The sequence below is a fragment of the Colias philodice genome, chromosome 26 (assembly GCF_061535455.1).
Source record: "Colias philodice isolate Cphi_HAF_F1 chromosome 26, ilColPhil1 Martin Lab GWU primary, whole genome shotgun sequence".
In the NCBI taxonomy this organism is placed as follows: domain Eukaryota; kingdom Metazoa; phylum Arthropoda; class Insecta; order Lepidoptera; family Pieridae; genus Colias; species Colias philodice.
The window spans coordinates 5,925,841-5,942,956 of NC_143111.1; the positions used below are offsets into that span (position 1 = coordinate 5,925,841).

Consider the following 17,116-nt stretch of genomic DNA (forward strand, 5'->3'; position numbering starts at 1 on the left):
CCGCGTTAGATCACGTGGTCTATCTAATTCTGTTGCTTTGTACAGTATTGTGAATAAATAAAACAATAAATATTTTTTTTAATCTTTTATTTAAATCACCATTCACGAAAGTTAATATTTTATAATTATATATGTAGTATACAAAAAATATGTAGTTGTGCCTGTTTGTTTATTGATATGTGCTAAAAGGAAAAAAAATTGTGCAGTTTATTTGGCACACACACTTTGTGTTGAAATCTCGAAAAAGGCTATGACAATTATGGTAGTGTTTTTAGTTGTGTAACATTTATTTTTATTCTAATTAATTACGATAATTAATAATAACACATAATAAGTTACTTTATTAGTAATTTGAGATCTTAGTACAATTTAATACCATAATATATTCTTTTACAAACTAAGTTTTAAATAGTAAAATGTCAATTCAATTAATACATCCATAATTTAAAAATCATACATACATGCAGCCAAGATATTAGGCGAACTTTATATTTTTATAATAATAAAATAAATTATAGATAGACTTTCATTTATTCTATCTGTATTGAAGTTTACAACTTGATATAAAAATTATTGATAATCTTATATATAAAAATGAATCGCAAAATGTGTTGGTAAGCGCATAACTCGAGAACGGCTGAACCGATTTCGATAATTCTTTTTTTATTATATTCCTTGAAGTACGAGGATGGTTCTTATGTAGAGAAAACGTAAACATGTACCACGGGCGAAGCCGGGGTGGACCGCTAGTATATAATAACTACTGCCACTTCTAGGTCTCATTATTTATTAATTTTATTATGAAGTGACCATTTAGAATTTTCACGAGAACATGCCTTTAGCAAATATTATTATCAGTTTTACTTAACTAATTTAATATATTTTATTACAATAACAAAGGTCAAAGTAAGAAAAATTATATTTTTTTTGGCGAACAATCCTTCCAAATTACTAACCCTGTTGCCGTCTGTACATTTAACTAGTTATGTTTCGTGACTTCGCTTCCTTTTCTAGATAGTATTACATTTTAAAAACGTCATGAATTTTATATACACTATATACGTAATTTATTTAATAGAAAAATTAAGCTCTCATTAGTTAATATTACATTATTTCGAATATTATGACAAAACTTTTTGTATTTACTGTACGCATGCGAGCTCCGAGGAATCGGGGGCGTGTCTCCGCACCCGACCGTTTCTCCATTACCCGTATAATACTATCCCAGTTTATTGTTGACTTTGCTTTTTAAGATGTAATTTAGTCGATATTGAGCTATCGATACTAACAGATCTTAAAAATCAAAGTCAACAATAAACTTGTAAAATTTATTGTTTATCTGTGGTAACAAAATATTGTCTCTGTGCAAACTGGCACCACGTGTGTACTTTCCTTACAATGTGATTAAAGATGTCTGCGCATTTATTAGGTTAAGGGCCCAGCAAATTAAAAAATAGTCATTTTGAGTAAATAAGTGCAGTTACAATGGCAGGAAATTATTCGTTGAACGTTCCAAAGTTGAAGGGACGTGATAACTATGACGATTGGGCATTCGCCGTAGAGAACTTCTTAATCCTCGAAGGCATCGACATTAAGAATAGTGCTAACCTAAGTGGCTAAAGCAAAGATGGTGATGACTATCGACCCATCGCTCTACGTATACATCAAGAATGAAACTAAAGTGCATTAAACTTGTGGGCAAAGTTAAAGGCGCTATTTGACGATTCCGGATTTACGCGTCGTATCAGCTTACTCAGAACATTAATTTCTATACGTCTTGAAAACTCGGAATCGATGACTGCGTATGTGACTCAAGCAGTGGATACTGCTCAAAAGCTTAAAGGTACCGGTTTCGAAATAAATGATGAGTGGGTCGGTTCGCTTCTATTAGCCGGTTTACCCGATAAGTTCGAGCCCATGATAATGGCCATTGAGCACTCCGGAATGAACATAAGTGCAGATACAATAAAGACTAAGCTGCTAGATATGAGCGCAGGCACCGAAATTAAAACCGAAGGAGCATTATTTTCAAAAGATTCTTGCCAAAATCAAAATGGCGGGAAACGAACGCAAGTGTCAACATCGAATAGGCAAGTCAGCCATTTTGACGGAAAGCCGGTAAAAAATATTCGTTGTTATAAATGCAAACAAGTCGGACATTACAAAAATCAATGTCGTTTCTCAGAAAAGCATAAAGAGAAACAAGTAAATGCATTTAGTGCAATGTTCCTAACGGGAAAATACAGTGACAAAGACTGGTATGTAGACTCGAATGCCAGTACGCATATGATATCGCAGTCGAGCGAATATATGCTAAGAAATATATTATATAAGGGATAGTATATAATATAGAGTTGTAATTTAGTCGATATTGAGCTATCGATACTAACACAACTCTAAATTATTACGTCAACATTCCTTAAAATTCCGCTCCTTAACCTCCTAAGGACCAATGGCCTCATATAAGTACATAAACACCATCACCATTACAACCCAAAGCACCAAAAAGTTTTAACTAAATTACCAACCACCGTCCTCATCCGATGACAAAATCGAAAATTCGAAATATCTTAAAAAATACCGCGCTTTTCTGCCTATGATCACTGTGTAACGCGATTGGCTGAATTGAACTATTAGGTTTGGTAGGTAAATGGGTTATCCAATCACAGAATTTTAAAATACTTTAGTTAAAGTTTTTAAAATGGCTGGTCAACGTAACAGAGGTAAGTTAAATCGTTAATTATCATATTAATCTCTCACTTGATTTTCATTTGGTATTGAAAAATAAATAGTAAAAACAGTACAGGAACGTATTTTAATTAAATTTAACGAAACAATTCATATTGTATTTTTTAAATTCACGGATAATTTTTATGTGATCATGTGAGAACATTGGTCGTTACTTACAACATTATTTTCATTTTTTTTGTACTCAGTTGAAGACATTGGTAGTCAATGACTATAAAACATTTAATTAATTAAAATTTTATTTTGTTGTTTTACAGTAATTTTGAGTATAATTGTCCTGTTTTATGATTATAATTTATTTAAACTGTCAACAGGAATTACTATTGCAATGAAAATAAACAGTTATCTTCCTTATTTTTTCAGTTATTCGTGACGATAATATTATCATCGATTTCCTAGCCGACTGACGGAGATTTTATTCCTAGTGATGAAGACTTAGGAGACCCACCATTTGTTTCCAAATCGATTTTTAGTTAGCTCATTGATATTTCAAGTTCCTAATATTGTACTTCCAATGTTTTTATTTCTTTTTTTAACATATGTTCAGATAGTTTAGATATTTTATTACCTAATATGTAGTAAACTTACACATTTAGAATTTAAGAAAAACTGTTTTTAATTCTTTTGTATACTTTTTAGAGGTTATGGTATGATCTCATATGTTATAACATAAGTAAATAAAAAAATCTACAAGTAAAACCTAATTTTAATAAAAAAATTTTTGGATTCACTTAGGTCTGATGTGATCACATGGGAACAAAATAAATCGAGTTTTTTTTTTCAGAAATGTATTCTATAAGCTATATTTTACACAGATAAAAAATCCCACAAGTAAATTTTAACTCTAACAATAAAAAAAACAAAAAAATACCATTGGGTGGCAGGTCTGTTGTATTTTTATGTACTCAGGTAAGAACAATGGGTGGTAATGCAGAATAGGATTTTTTTAGCTTGGTCCTTAGGAGGTTAAAAGTCCGAATTAAGCTCGCACGCGGACTGAAAAAAAATGGTAGTTTTATACATTATTCGACGAATAAGTTTTAACCAAGGATTGAAAAATCAGCCCTTATTCTGACTACTGTCTGACAGACATGCAAAAATAACAATAAATCAAGCGTTGTTATGATACACATTATGGATTACAAAAAAGCAGATAAAATATTAATGTTTGTTTTTCTTTTATGAATACATATAAAATTTAATAACTATTATTTTCGTTCGTGTGTGAAACGATTATTGTTTTTACAGATTAAATCTATTTTTGTTATCTGTGCTTGTAAAATGTATAGCTCGCGCTTTACTTTTTCTCTTGTATTCACTTATTCAATATGGCTGTCGATTGTGAAACAATATACGATGTGATTTAGTAATTGCGTTTTAATTCTCTGCCCAACAATTTTGTTGCCGACAGTATAAATATCAAGCCAATTTTAGTATTAAACCTTCATAGAAATAAATCATTAGATGAGAAATTATAGTCCAAGAGATGTTATTGGCCTAAAAAGTTAAGAACATACAACATACGAGATATGTGTACAATTATAATTTTATCGAAATATCGTTAAATCTAAAATTTATAGTCTAAACATGTATTTAAAATAGAAAATAGTTTAGTAAATCCAACTTTTATAATGGATATAAGTAGTGGTTGAAAAACTATTAAAAATTGTTGTTTGTAATATTCATTTTATAACTTATAATTTCTTATTAATTGCAAGAGTTAAACAACAGTTTGGGCTATACAGATAGTAGAATTAAAAACACATATTGTACGATTAATTTGTCTCAATATCGTGTAGTATAAACATTAATATCGTTACATATAAAGTATATTTTGTCATACAAGACTTATCAACTACGCGCACCAGTCGTTACGACATACCTACGATACAACATACAAAACATTCACAAATCAGTCATTATTAAATCACTTTACATATTTGTACCTTTGCGATCTAATATCGTAAACGACCACTGTCCGAATATTGTTAGAAGTCATTCAAACCACGATGTTCACATTTTCACTGATAATAAACACACCATACAGTTTACATCGTACGACTTATAGTATCGACACCGTACAGCTAATAAGTTTATCGCACGACACTCTACACTCACGATATATCGTATACCGACATTGCTCACACTTCAGATCATAGTTAATATCGTATACCTGGTATACTATCGGTACCTCGCGCACTACACACAATATTGTTCAACATATCGTATACCGACATAACACTTCACACCCCACGACATATCGTCCAACACTTCCTTTACGTTCCTTTTCCTGACGACGCGGTTGGCGCAGTGGTCAAGTAACTGCCTACTGAGCCGACGGTCCCGGGTTCGATCCCCGGTCAGAGCAAATATTTGTGTGATGAACTCAATTATTTGTTCTTGGGTCTGGGTCACTGGATGTTATTATCTATATATGTATATACATATTATATTTATCGTCGCCTAGTACCCACAACACAAGCCTTAATTGAGCTTACTGTGGGACTAAGTCGATTTGTGTAATAATGTCCTATAATATTTATTTATTTATTTATTTTACTTTAAGTCCTCCAACCCCACACGACACGACCACGACACGACCTCACGACACGCACGACAAATCGCCTCATCGGCGAGTAACCCGCCGTCAGTGCATCTCATAAGTACTGGATACTCTCGTGCCGGCAACTTGAGCTCGTTCTACTCGACGTCCGTTCACGAATAGCGTCATTGGATTGTTCACACGGATCGATTTGAACATGTACTTCTGGAAATTAAAAACATATTCTATAGTACTTTCGTTTTATAACATTTTAGTTAACGCCTGCAAAATAATGTATGTTGTATGTAACCAACTAACCAAATGTTTCTATGTATACGACTACGACTACGACTCTTTAGAGCTTAAACTCGATTTTGACCCATTTTAAATGGACAGATTTAATTCAAACTTAGTAAACATATTAAGGATCGGGAACAATACAATAAATTCATGAGTTTTAGTGTATTTTTAGTCGTTTTTAACTCATAACTGTATTAATGATATTATCCTATCATATCATGTAAACATGCATGAATAATGAAGATATTTCTATCTACTAGATAATTATATATTAAATAATAGTTATATATGGGCCGATCCCGGCGGCACTGCAATGCCGGGCCGACCCGTGACGGGAGTGGAGCGAGCCCCGAACATCCCGCCGGTTCACAAAAATCAGTTTAATATACTGGTCCCGCTGTGCGGGAACTTTCAGATATTAAGCTGAAAAGAACAGATACTACACTTTGATCTTAGCCAAAAGGCCGAGAAGCGATGGCGGTGCGGGGCTCCGGCGGGGTGTTACGTGCGAGACACGTCACTTCGATAGCGCGATGTAACATGGGGGTAGTGACATCTATCGGTGCTTTTAGGGAACTAAAGTCATGGTGATGATTTCAGTTAATTTCACCACTATCAACACATACATACCGACACATCTCACCTATTGTAAAATTACCATTTTATTACCAACATTAAAATTACCTAACATTTAGGTAATTTATTTCAATAACGTTTTACTATATTTTTGTAAGTTGTAACTTGTACAAATTTCGTTAAGTTTAATTAAATGTTAGTATAAATAGATAGTAGCATATAGTAGATACTAGATACTAACATTTTAAATCGCATCTCGTTGACCGTTGTAAATATATTTACGAAATACATGTTCAGTTTTTAGATTCATATTAAAATAAGTAAGATTCATGTTTCTCATAAAAAGCTGTACCCTTAATCACTACTTAGTACAAAACACAGTCGCTTTCTTGTCCCTATATGTATAATTATGCTTAAATTTTTAAGACTACGCAATGGATTTTGATGCAGTTTTTTTAAATCGATTTAATATAGAGGAATTTTTTGTATATTATTTATTAGGTTTTAGACAAACCGGGCGAAGCCGCGGGCTAAAATGGATTGTTTTTTTTTTTCAACGGTATATCTAATATCAAAAAAGGTTTCAATTTGTAAGTTAATTTAATTTAACACTACTCTACTTTTTAATGTGGATTCAAGTGCAATAAAAAATTTGAAGTCTTTAGCATAAGTTTAAATGACCTATAGGTCACTTATCGAATTGACGCGGACGTAACGAAATAAATAAGAGTAAGTACTTTGAGTTTCCATACAATATAGATAGATGTCGCTTTCACAGCCCACATAGGGTTTTACTTGTTTTAAATATGTATTAGGAAGTATTTTCATTATATATTTCAATTATTATTTATTTACTGCTGTTTTAAAAAGAAATCCTATTCATTTATAAATGAAGTTAAATTCCAGATGAAATGTTTTTAAATCTAAAAGTAAGATTATATTTAGTTCCCTAAAACAACTGATAGATGTCACTACCCCCATGTTAGATCGCGCTATCGAAGTGTCGTGTCTCGCACGTAACACCCCGCCGGAGCCCCGCAGCGCCATCGCTTCTCGGCCTTTTGGCTAAGATCAAAGTGTAGTATCTGTTCTTTTCAGCTTAATATCTGAAAGTTCCCGCACAGCGGGACCAGTATATTAAACTGATTTTTGTGAACCGGCGGGATGCTCGGGGCTCGCTCCACTCCCGCCACGGGTCGGCCCGGCATTGCAGTGCCGCCGGGATCGGCCCATATATAACTATTATAGTAGAGCCATTTTAATAGGTAACATTTGACAGTTCAACAAAATTAAACAACGTAACCTAGTAACGACAACATAGAATAACATGATATTTCTTTCTGTTAGATCTGCACATTTGCTTAACTTTTTTCAATAACGATTACATATTTATAATAATAATGACCGATACAAGTAATTTTAAGATTTCATTTTACTGATAAACCATTCTAAACATAATAAACAATTTCTGAATTGAAGAACTGACGTCGCTACAATTTTGTGTCAATAAACCTTTTTTCTTTTTAAATACCAGAGATGTTACTCTAAAAATCGAGATCTGACATCTAGAATCGAATGCATTGATTACTTGTGAACAAAAATCATCATAAATTAATAAATTCGATTTACAAATGTTTCAAATCCGTATCGATTAATTCACTTTAATCGATGTTTTTAAGCAGGTTACCTTTCTTCGAAGATAAAATTGATAGACGTCAAATGTTGCCTATTAAATTGGCTCGACTATAAATTAAATATCCATCTAGATTCTAGTAGATAGAAATATGCTCAGATTTATTTTCAAATATGTAAAAATATGTATTTTGAAAATTGTAAACTAATGTTATAGCTTATTTAGTAGAGTAATAATAGCTTACTATGCATTTATTAACAGGGTTTCCTTGTTATTTTTATTTTTACCATTTAATAGTAATAAAAATCATCAATCAGTAACCTAGAAAAGTAGCGAACACACCTTTGTAATTTACAACATTAAAATCATTATAAATTACACTAGTAAGTATAAAATAATAAAATGATGCTAAGCAAAGAAAAATACAAATTCCAACCCAAAAATTTCAAGGCCATATCCCGCCATCTACAATCCCCAGCTCTTAAATTTCTTTAAACACATTAAAGATACACATAAAATCATCAATTATCATAAACTCACCATCTCCGGTGTAACAATATTATGTGTCCTCACATAGGGCTCCGGTATGGCCACCCAGTCCCCGATAAGAGTGCCCCTACCTGCCGCCCAGTTGTACGCGGTAACCACCATACATTTCATGCTCTCGTCTATTATGCCGAATGCACTGCAAATTATATATTTACTTGAAAATTGAAATATAGACATAATGTGGTGCTCATTTTTTTTGTAATAAATTATCCCGCTAACGCTATTGTTTTTTCGTTTATTTCAAGTGAACACCCATACAATTTTCACGAGCCGCATCTGTATACAACATTTATAAATGAAAGAAAAAAAACACCTATGTGACATAAATTCTATTTAAATAAATAAATATTTCAGGAGAATTACCACACATGGCATGATCTAATCCCATACTAAGCTTTTGCTTGTGTTATGAACCAGATGGCTTATAAACATAAATATATATAATTTTAAATAAATACTTATATAGATAATTAACACCCAGACACAGAACAAACATCTATGTTCATCTCACAAATATTTGCCCCGGGTGGGAACCAAACCTACAACCTCTGGCTTGGAAGGCAGGGCCACTACCAACCAAGCCAACTGGTCAGTCATTTGTTGCTCAGTATCTATCTCATGACTCAAATCAACCTACTATTTAATTACACAAACTTACAAAGGCACAGCATTCTCACTATGTATAGATCCGACCACTCGTCCCAATATAACTTTGTTTTCATTCGCTCCCTCTTGTAATGCATCTATTCGCACTTGCTCAAGAATAACATCGCGACGAGAGCCGATGGTCACGAAGGATCCTGGGGTATAGTCACCTAGCATCTTTTTATCGACCGCCTGCAAAATATATTCATATTGTTACATTTAGGGCTGATTTTTCAATCCTTGGTTAAAACTTATTCGTCGAATAATGTATAAAACTACCATTTTAAAAACGTATTCTAATTGCCCGTATTTGACAGTTTACGTGACATTTTAATATTATCGTGTAATACTTTATTGGACAGATAAGTTTTATCCAAGCATTGAAAAATCGGCCCTTAGATATTTAATATTTATAAGAGGCCCGTATCCCAGCAGTGGGAACATATATGGGCTGATGATGGTGATGATGATTATGTAATTGTAATAAACATATTTAATAGAATAAATTGTTAAGATTGTGTCGTTTTTTTAAATATGTAGCTGGATTAAACGTACGACATTTAGTACACAAATGAAGAATCTAGATTAACATAGAATTCTGTTAGTAACCATTTAAGTTAATAAAAATTGTAAATAAACCATTTAAAATTTTTATGTATGTGTTTTATTTAAAAATTTACGAAAACTGCTTTGTTTTATTTAATTTACTAGTGAATAATTTAAAGTTACATTCGCAGCAACAGCAAGAAAAGGAGTAGCAATATAAAATTTAAAATTAATGTCACTTATTACAATGAATTTCGCTAACACAAGTACCTGCAACATATTAGCCAATCGCTTGCACTTTATCTTGCCTCTTGTTCGTAACAAATCCACTGCGCTAGCTAGAAACTGTTTGAGCTTTATTCTTTCTCTATCTGGTGGCATCCATAGTGGATCTAAATCACACGCTCGATTGAATGTCTCGAGCGCTTCGCTGTAGTTCTCTTCGTATTTAAGTGCCTGTAATTGACATATGTATATATTTTTTACATCTTAATTGTCTGAATAAGCACACACTATTCTATTCAGGCAAAGTCGTGTAAAATAGTGGACTAGAAGTAGCACTAGAAATGACTGTAGTAAACGATATAACCATGAACAAGAACAAAAAAAAAATAAGACACTACTGATTTTATTTTGCTTCGAAGATAAAATTATACATTTTGAAAGTCTTTCTGCTTTATTTTTGCTTCCCTAACTGCTGAGATAATGGACAATTCACTAGGCAGTTAATCATTTCGCATGTAAAACTTTCGCAGAATATTCTTAAACATAATACACAAAATATTGTGAAAGAAACAACATACAAAATATGCTGATAGACTGAAAACCGTAACCAACTCACAATTGCTTTATTATAATACAAATCCGGCTGTCCTCTGGCAATTGGATCCAAATATGCCTGTTTATAAGCGCTCATACACTGCTTCAATATCGCTGGATCTTGTGATACAGTGAAATATTGACATAGATATGAGTTTCCTAGTATAATCCATGATTGTCCATCCTTTATATCTTGCGATACTGCTTCCTTGGCGTAATCTACGCTTTTTAGTATCATTTGTGTGGCTTCATTGTCTTTCCTTGAACTGGCTTCTTGGCGGAGTATGATAGAGAGACACCGAAGTGTTATTCTATTTCTTTCCTGAAATAACATTTCATTGATGAAGATTAAGACAGACAAGTATATCTGCTATACGCCATAAAGAGTCACGCAGTATGTCTTATAATTTACAACTATTTAATATTTATGAGTACGGAAAAGAAAAAACAAGACGGCTGAACCGATTTAGCTGAAAATTTACAGGGAGGTAGTTTAGAACCAGGAGAAGGACATAGGATACTAAATATGTACCACGGCCGAAGCCAGGGCGGACCACTAGTATATTATATAATACACAAAGACTAAGTTAATAACAATTGTTATAACTAATATTTTGTGATTGTACATTGCAAGCATTTCCATATGATATATTGATATAAAAACAAAAGTATAATTCTATTAACAAATATTTTATATAAGTTAACAGTGGTTGTAGAGAACTGTAAAAAAGTACTGCTTAAATAGCTTTCTTGAGAGCAAACAAAAAAAGTAAAGGAAAATTAACTAGGTTTTCTATTCAGTTGGGTTTTAAAAATGTATGGAAGACTGCTAATAATACAGTTAATTATAGACACAACAATCAAAAAGTATCAAATATATTAACAAACTAGATTTCCGCCCGCGGGTTCGCCCGCATTTCAAAGAAAAACTCGCATAGTTCCTGTTCCCATGGGATTTCCGGGATAAAACCTATCCTATTATATGTTAATCCAAGTTACCATCTATACGCATGCTAAATTTCATTGTAATCGGTTCAGTAGTATTTGCGTGAAAGAGTAAAAACACACACACACACATCCTCACAAACTTTCACATTTATAATATTAGTAGGATACTCACATGCTTTAAAGCTCCTTCAAAACAGGCCCTAGCTTCTTTAACATTAATATTCTTCCAATAGCATTCTCCCAGTTCATTCCAAGCCTCTACCATGTGTGGATTCAGCTTAACAGCTTTACTTAAGCACTGTGTAGCTCGGGCGTCATACTTGAGACTTACATTATAACATCTACCCTTTAGGTACTGGAATTTTGCTCTTAGAGAGAAGGGTATTTGTGTATCCACTGCAACAATATATCAAGTTTAGTGTAAACTTTTATTATAATAGTGGTGACTTTTTAAATATATTTATCATAAAGTTAAAGTAGCGAAGTATTATAATAAATATGATTATTTAGTGTTTAAAAAAAATTATAAATACTTTATTTTTTTATTTATATTATTGAAATTCATACAACAAGTAGTAAATGGTAAGGGAAATGGTTCTTCAAACTTACCATCAATGTTTTCAAACTTTTCTATCAACTTTTCCTTTTTCTCTTCAACACATTTATGTTTATCCTTTGCCTTTTCTATAGGGTTGTTTTCGAAAAACATATCACGATAGGTAATTAGCTCTTGTAGTTCTTGCTATAATATCATAAAATATTTAATAAATAGGTTAAAGTAGCATACATTTTTATGTAGGTACATAATATTAAGTTTAAGTATTCGCAACAAGTTTTAAAACTTAAAATATAATTGGGTCTAGTAAAAATGTTATTAGAAGTACATATACTTGTTAGTATTAAATACTTACAGATAGATTTTCAATAAATTCATTTGCATTGTCTAAATGCGCCGTATCTTCAGCCATCATTACTTCTATGTATTTTAAATTTTACACAAAATCAAATCCCGTAGACTTGTTTAAAAACTTTACATTGGTTGTAGTTGTTGATTAAATACAAAGCTTAAATCAGAATGTATCTTGCAAAAATTATCCCAACATCCAAGATACACAGAAAAACAGAAATCTGTCAGCGCTCAGCCCGCAGCCGTCATTCGTCAAGCGTCAAGGAATTTCACATAACGAATGTCATTTTGTTTTTGTCAATGTCATTTTTTTTTCTTTATAAATGGCAAGAAGCGCGCAAGAAGATATTCGACTATTTGCCAGTGACAAGTATGAGCCATACTTTTATTGGAACGAAGTTCCCTATCGCACGTTGCGAATACGGAAAAAAATAAGACGAAAAGTTTTAACAACACTTTTTGCTATAGTTGTGCGGCGTGTGGCGTGCGCGTATTTCTCTGTCTGTCTCTTTCTCTCTCATAGAGAAAAGAAATTTGTTCCATTCACAGGTTCCATTCGGTTGTCCCTTGACACGCTTGACACCTCTCAAGTAAATTCAAATCTTTATTAATTTCAAAGTGAAACTTTTATTACATCGTCTCAAACTGTGGTCTCAAACTTTTTGGTCTGTGTAGCGCATGTCGCGTGACGGTCGGCTGCCGAGTAGGTATAGAGCAGTGTTCGGAACCGTTCGAACAGTTTCACTTTTACCGTGGTTTCATTTTTTTTAAACTGCCGCAGTAAAGCTATTTCATGGCATCGCATCCGTCCCATCGCTTTGCCGGTTGGAGTGGGGGGTGTTAGGTTTTTTCGTTACGGAATTTTTACATTAGGTCGTCGCGCTCAAAGTCTGAGATAAAAGCTATGCAATAGCCTAATAAAATATTTTTTCAAAGTTGGCATTAAAATATTATGTCTATTTTAATAGGTTATTCTTTTTTACTCTTTGTTTGATCATTATTAATTGTTAGTTCGCAATCGTTTAAATATAGGTACTCTACTGTTTACGTGCACAGAATCCCCGTTTTCCAATTACAGCACTAGAGCGCATTATGCGGCATAATGCTTAACGTTGAATGTTCCAACTACAGCAACGCTTCGCACAATCGAGCACTAGAAAAAGTAATGCGCGTGAATTGATGCGTGCAACCGATTTATCGTTAGTAATTATTAATTGTTGGAAAAAAATTGAAAGCTTTCGTTTCATTGTAGTTTTTTCGAAATAATCAAAGTTAATTCAAATTGTGTTAAAAAAATAAATATAAGTATGGATGAAGGTACAAACATTGAAAAAAATGTTAATGAAAAAATCACAATCCAAATTACTTAAAATAACCGTAAATATTTTTCAACAAATTATTATGTATACATCGAGATATATGTACACTAGAGAGGCGATCGCTACTACACTCTCTTTACAACGAGCTAGAGTCAAAAGTCACGAGTCTCATTAGTCTGTGCCGGACTGTGTTTCCCGCTTGCCGCGTCAACACGTGTTATTGCTCTGTTCAAAATGCCTTCGTGTGTGCTAAGAAATTGTTTTAACAGTTCCCATAATACAAACAAAGCCCGAGGAGTGACTTTTCACCAGTAAGTTTCCTTATTATGAGTAAGTCATGCATTTTACTAATATTGTTATCATTTTGCGAAAAATCACCACGCGTTCTGCGTTTCGCGCCATTTTTCATAGACTAACAACAGCACAGACGTGACACTATCGATGAGTCTGTTAAAAAAATGTAACTGGATTTTTTAACTATGTATATACAATATATACTAGGAAAGATTACCGTGGTGTAGTACCTAAATATTTATACTTTTACCCGACTACGCAAAGTAAAACGGTAGGTTATTTTATTTATTTGCCTATTTTTATTTATTAAAAAAAGGTTCATCAACAGTTGTTCCAATAGGATTTATAAATTATTATGCACAACAATTACAAATAAACACAACATTCACAGAAACTAATACAGTAAAAGTTCCTTAATCGCGCTTCCTTTATTCGCGTTTTCACTATTCGCGAATTAAAAAAATGCGACCCAATTTCTATATTCGCGACTAAATTTTTTTTATTCGCGGATTTAATTAGTACATACTACATACATAATAATAAAATTATTCCAATAGGTATCTTACCCAATATCCTTGTCAATAAGAAAGTAAAATAGATCTTATTACAAGTTTGCCTTAAGTATATTATGTTCTTAAATGATATCGCCGAGGCCTTTGACACAAGCCGCCTTTGTCGCAAGCCGCCTCTGCGGCGATTGATGTTTTTGAGAATGTAAATAAACAGAATGGAAGCAACCTTATAACTCAATAAATAAAGTATATTTTTAAATGTAGTTCCGTTTATAGTAAAAGCCACTTTACGTATTTATTGTTTCGTCTTTCACATTCGTTACAAAAATTGTGATCGAGTAAGGGCCGGGGGCGTCCATAAATTACGTGAGGTGTTTTTTTAAATTTTCTGCCCCTCCCTCCCCCCCTGGTGAGATGTCGTGAGATTTTATTCAAGCCTCTCCCCCATCCTCGAATCTCACGTGAGATTTTTCAAAATGTGAGTTTCTTATACGTAAACGCCATCAACATTGAATCATCGTATCCATTTAGTTAGGGCTATTATAAACCAATACTCTTACATCATGAAGCAAAAACTGATAAAACTATTGCTTACTACACAAAACGACAAAAGCTTACTAAATTGATATTATTTAAAGGAAATTAAAATACATAGTTTAATATAAAATCCTCTTTTTATTAATTCCCTAGTATCAGTACCACCAGATAGTACCGAGTAAACAGATTGCACAATGTGTCGCATCTGCACGCATTGCTTAATCTTTGAACTTGAAGCCACGCCTCGCTCGTTCCACACGTACCCCACCACATCGGCCGCGCGCAATGTTTTTATATGGAATAATCTCTCTAGTAGTACATATATCTCGATGTATGTATACCACTTTATTTACACATTATTGAGGTTATTGCTAACTCTATGAATATTTTTTTTTCAACACTGAACTTAGCGCAACCTGCTGGTGCGTTTCACGTTCCAATTAAGCATCAGCATAATTCGGCATTGTGCGGCATTGAGTCGCATTATGCTCTGTAATTGGAAAACGGGGAATGTAAACATTACGTCTTGATGGATGTCTGCGTAGTTACTTTACTCTGTGGTAGCCGGTAGGTAGGATATGGATTATTTTCACTCTGTGGAATGATTCGGATTGAAAATCGCGGGAAATCCCTAAAACTTAAATTAAGAGTTTTTATTTTTTTATACACAGCTACTTAGATAATATAGGCCAGTGGAAATTAACATTAAATTCGCAAAGCACGATGTAGATTTGACTTTTTGGTATGTTGTTTGGATCAGTTAGGGTGATGTAAATCCCAATTTGCAACTTCGAAAAAGTTGTGCTCGCTGCGCACCACGTGATAAACTGCGAAAATTTTGGACTTTTTTCACTTTTTGCTCTAAAAGTCATAAACTATGCGTTTCCGATAAGTATGATTCAGTACATAAATTAAGGTTATTAAATTTGCAACAATTTAAGCCTAACCGCAGCTCTCTAAACCTTATAACGACTAAACTGTGGCCATTCGAAGATGGTTCATTTTTCCGGAAATATTGAAATTTTTAGTTTTGCTCCCGTTTGAAGCAAAATATTGGCAAAAACCGCTCGTTCTATGAGAAATTCGTATAATAAAGTTGTAGTGCATTTAATTTTCTTTCATAAGAGCATAGAACAAAGTCTGTGAGACAAATATTTCACACACAATATCTGAAAAACAAAAAGAAGGTAGAAATAGATTTTTAAAGAATTGAAACTGAGAGCATATAAAATCATAAAAAGAATAATACTTTTTCATTTGCAGGATAGGTAATTAACAAAATTACAAAATTTGGGAAAGTAGGAAAAAAGATTATACGCAAATAATAAACTGCGAAAATTTTGGACTTTTTTCACTTTTTGCTCTAAAAGTCATAAACTATGCGTTTCCGACAAGTATCATTCAGTACATAAATTAAGGTTATTAAATTTGCAACAATTTAAGTCTAATTAAAGCTCTCTAAATCTTATAGCGACTAAACTGTGGCCATTCGAAGATGGTTCATTTTTCCCGAAATATTGAAATTTTTAGTTTTGCTCCCGTTTGAAGCAAAATATTGGCAAAAACCGCTTGTTCTATGAGAAGGTCGTATAATAAAGTTGTAGTGCATTTAATTTTCTTTCATTAGAGCATAGAACAAAGTCTGTGAGACAAATAGTTCACTCACAATATCTGAAAAACAAAAAGAAGGTAGAAATAGATTTTTAAAGAATTGAAACTGAGGGCATATAAAATCATAAAAAGGATAATACTTTATCATTTGCAGTATAGGTAATTAACAAAATTAAATTTTCTACAACTTTATTTTATGACCTTCTCATAGAACGAGCGGTTTTGCCAATATTTTGGTTCAAACGGGAGCAAAACTAAAAATTTGAAAATTTCGGGAAAAACTGACTATCTTTGAAAGGCCACAGCTTAGTTGTTATAAGGTTTAGAGAGCTGCGGTTAGGCTTAAATTGTTGCAAATTTAATTATCTTTGTAATTTTGTTAATTACCTATCCTGCAAATGAAAAAGTATTATCCTTTTTATGATTTTATATGCCCTCAGTTTCAATTCTTTAAAAATCTATTTCTACCTTCTTTTTGTTTTTCAGATATTGTGAGTGAACTACAGTGAAACCTGGTTAAGTGAGACATCAAGAGACCTGCAATGTCGTTTCACTTATAGAGGTATTCCACTTACCCAGTGTCTCAGATATACAGGTATAAATAAATATCTGTCTCATTTACAGAGGGTT

The 17,116-nt window shown here is 32.9% G+C and overlaps 1 protein-coding gene, 1 long non-coding RNA gene and 2 other non-coding genes across 5 annotated transcripts in view; 1 reads left to right on the forward strand and 3 right to left on the reverse strand.

The window, feature by feature from the left end:
* Nucleotides 1-70: 70 nt before the first annotated feature.
* LOC149476935 (tetratricopeptide repeat protein 5-like) lies at nt 71-12,503 on the reverse strand. 2 transcript variants are annotated; one of them, XR_016317774.1, is made up of 9 exons: nt 12,218-12,503; nt 11,916-12,048; nt 11,479-11,702; nt 10,381-10,680; nt 9,810-9,995; nt 9,007-9,185; nt 8,340-8,484; nt 5,047-5,515; nt 71-1,284 (listed from the first exon to the last, which is right to left on the reverse strand). XR_016317774.1 is itself a non-coding variant. In XM_089711511.1 (8 exons), the coding sequence occupies exons 1-8, from the start codon at nt 12,275-12,277 to the stop codon at nt 5,396-5,398; spliced, it is 1,347 nt and encodes a 448-aa protein (XP_089567637.1). In that variant the 5' UTR covers nt 12,278-12,503; the 3' UTR covers nt 3,758-5,395. The 2 variants fall into 2 exon arrangements, 1 of the variants encoding a protein (XP_089567637.1); XM_089711511.1 differs by lacking the exon at nt 71-1,284 and having other exon boundaries at nt 3,758-5,515.
* Nucleotides 71-17,116, reverse strand: part of LOC149476936 (uncharacterized) — a 57,320-nt gene continuing 40,274 nt past the window's right edge. The window contains exon 2 of the long non-coding RNA XR_016317775.1: nt 71-358. This is a non-coding gene — a long non-coding RNA (uncharacterized LOC149476936). The remainder of the gene's footprint in view (nt 359-17,116) is intronic.
* LOC149476937 (U2 spliceosomal RNA) lies at nt 5,874-6,066 on the reverse strand. The gene has a single exon (XR_016317789.1). It is a non-coding gene; the product is annotated as a U2 spliceosomal RNA (small nuclear RNA).
* Nucleotides 7,212-7,404, forward strand: LOC149476938 (U2 spliceosomal RNA). The gene has a single exon (XR_016317788.1). It is a non-coding gene; the product is annotated as a U2 spliceosomal RNA (small nuclear RNA).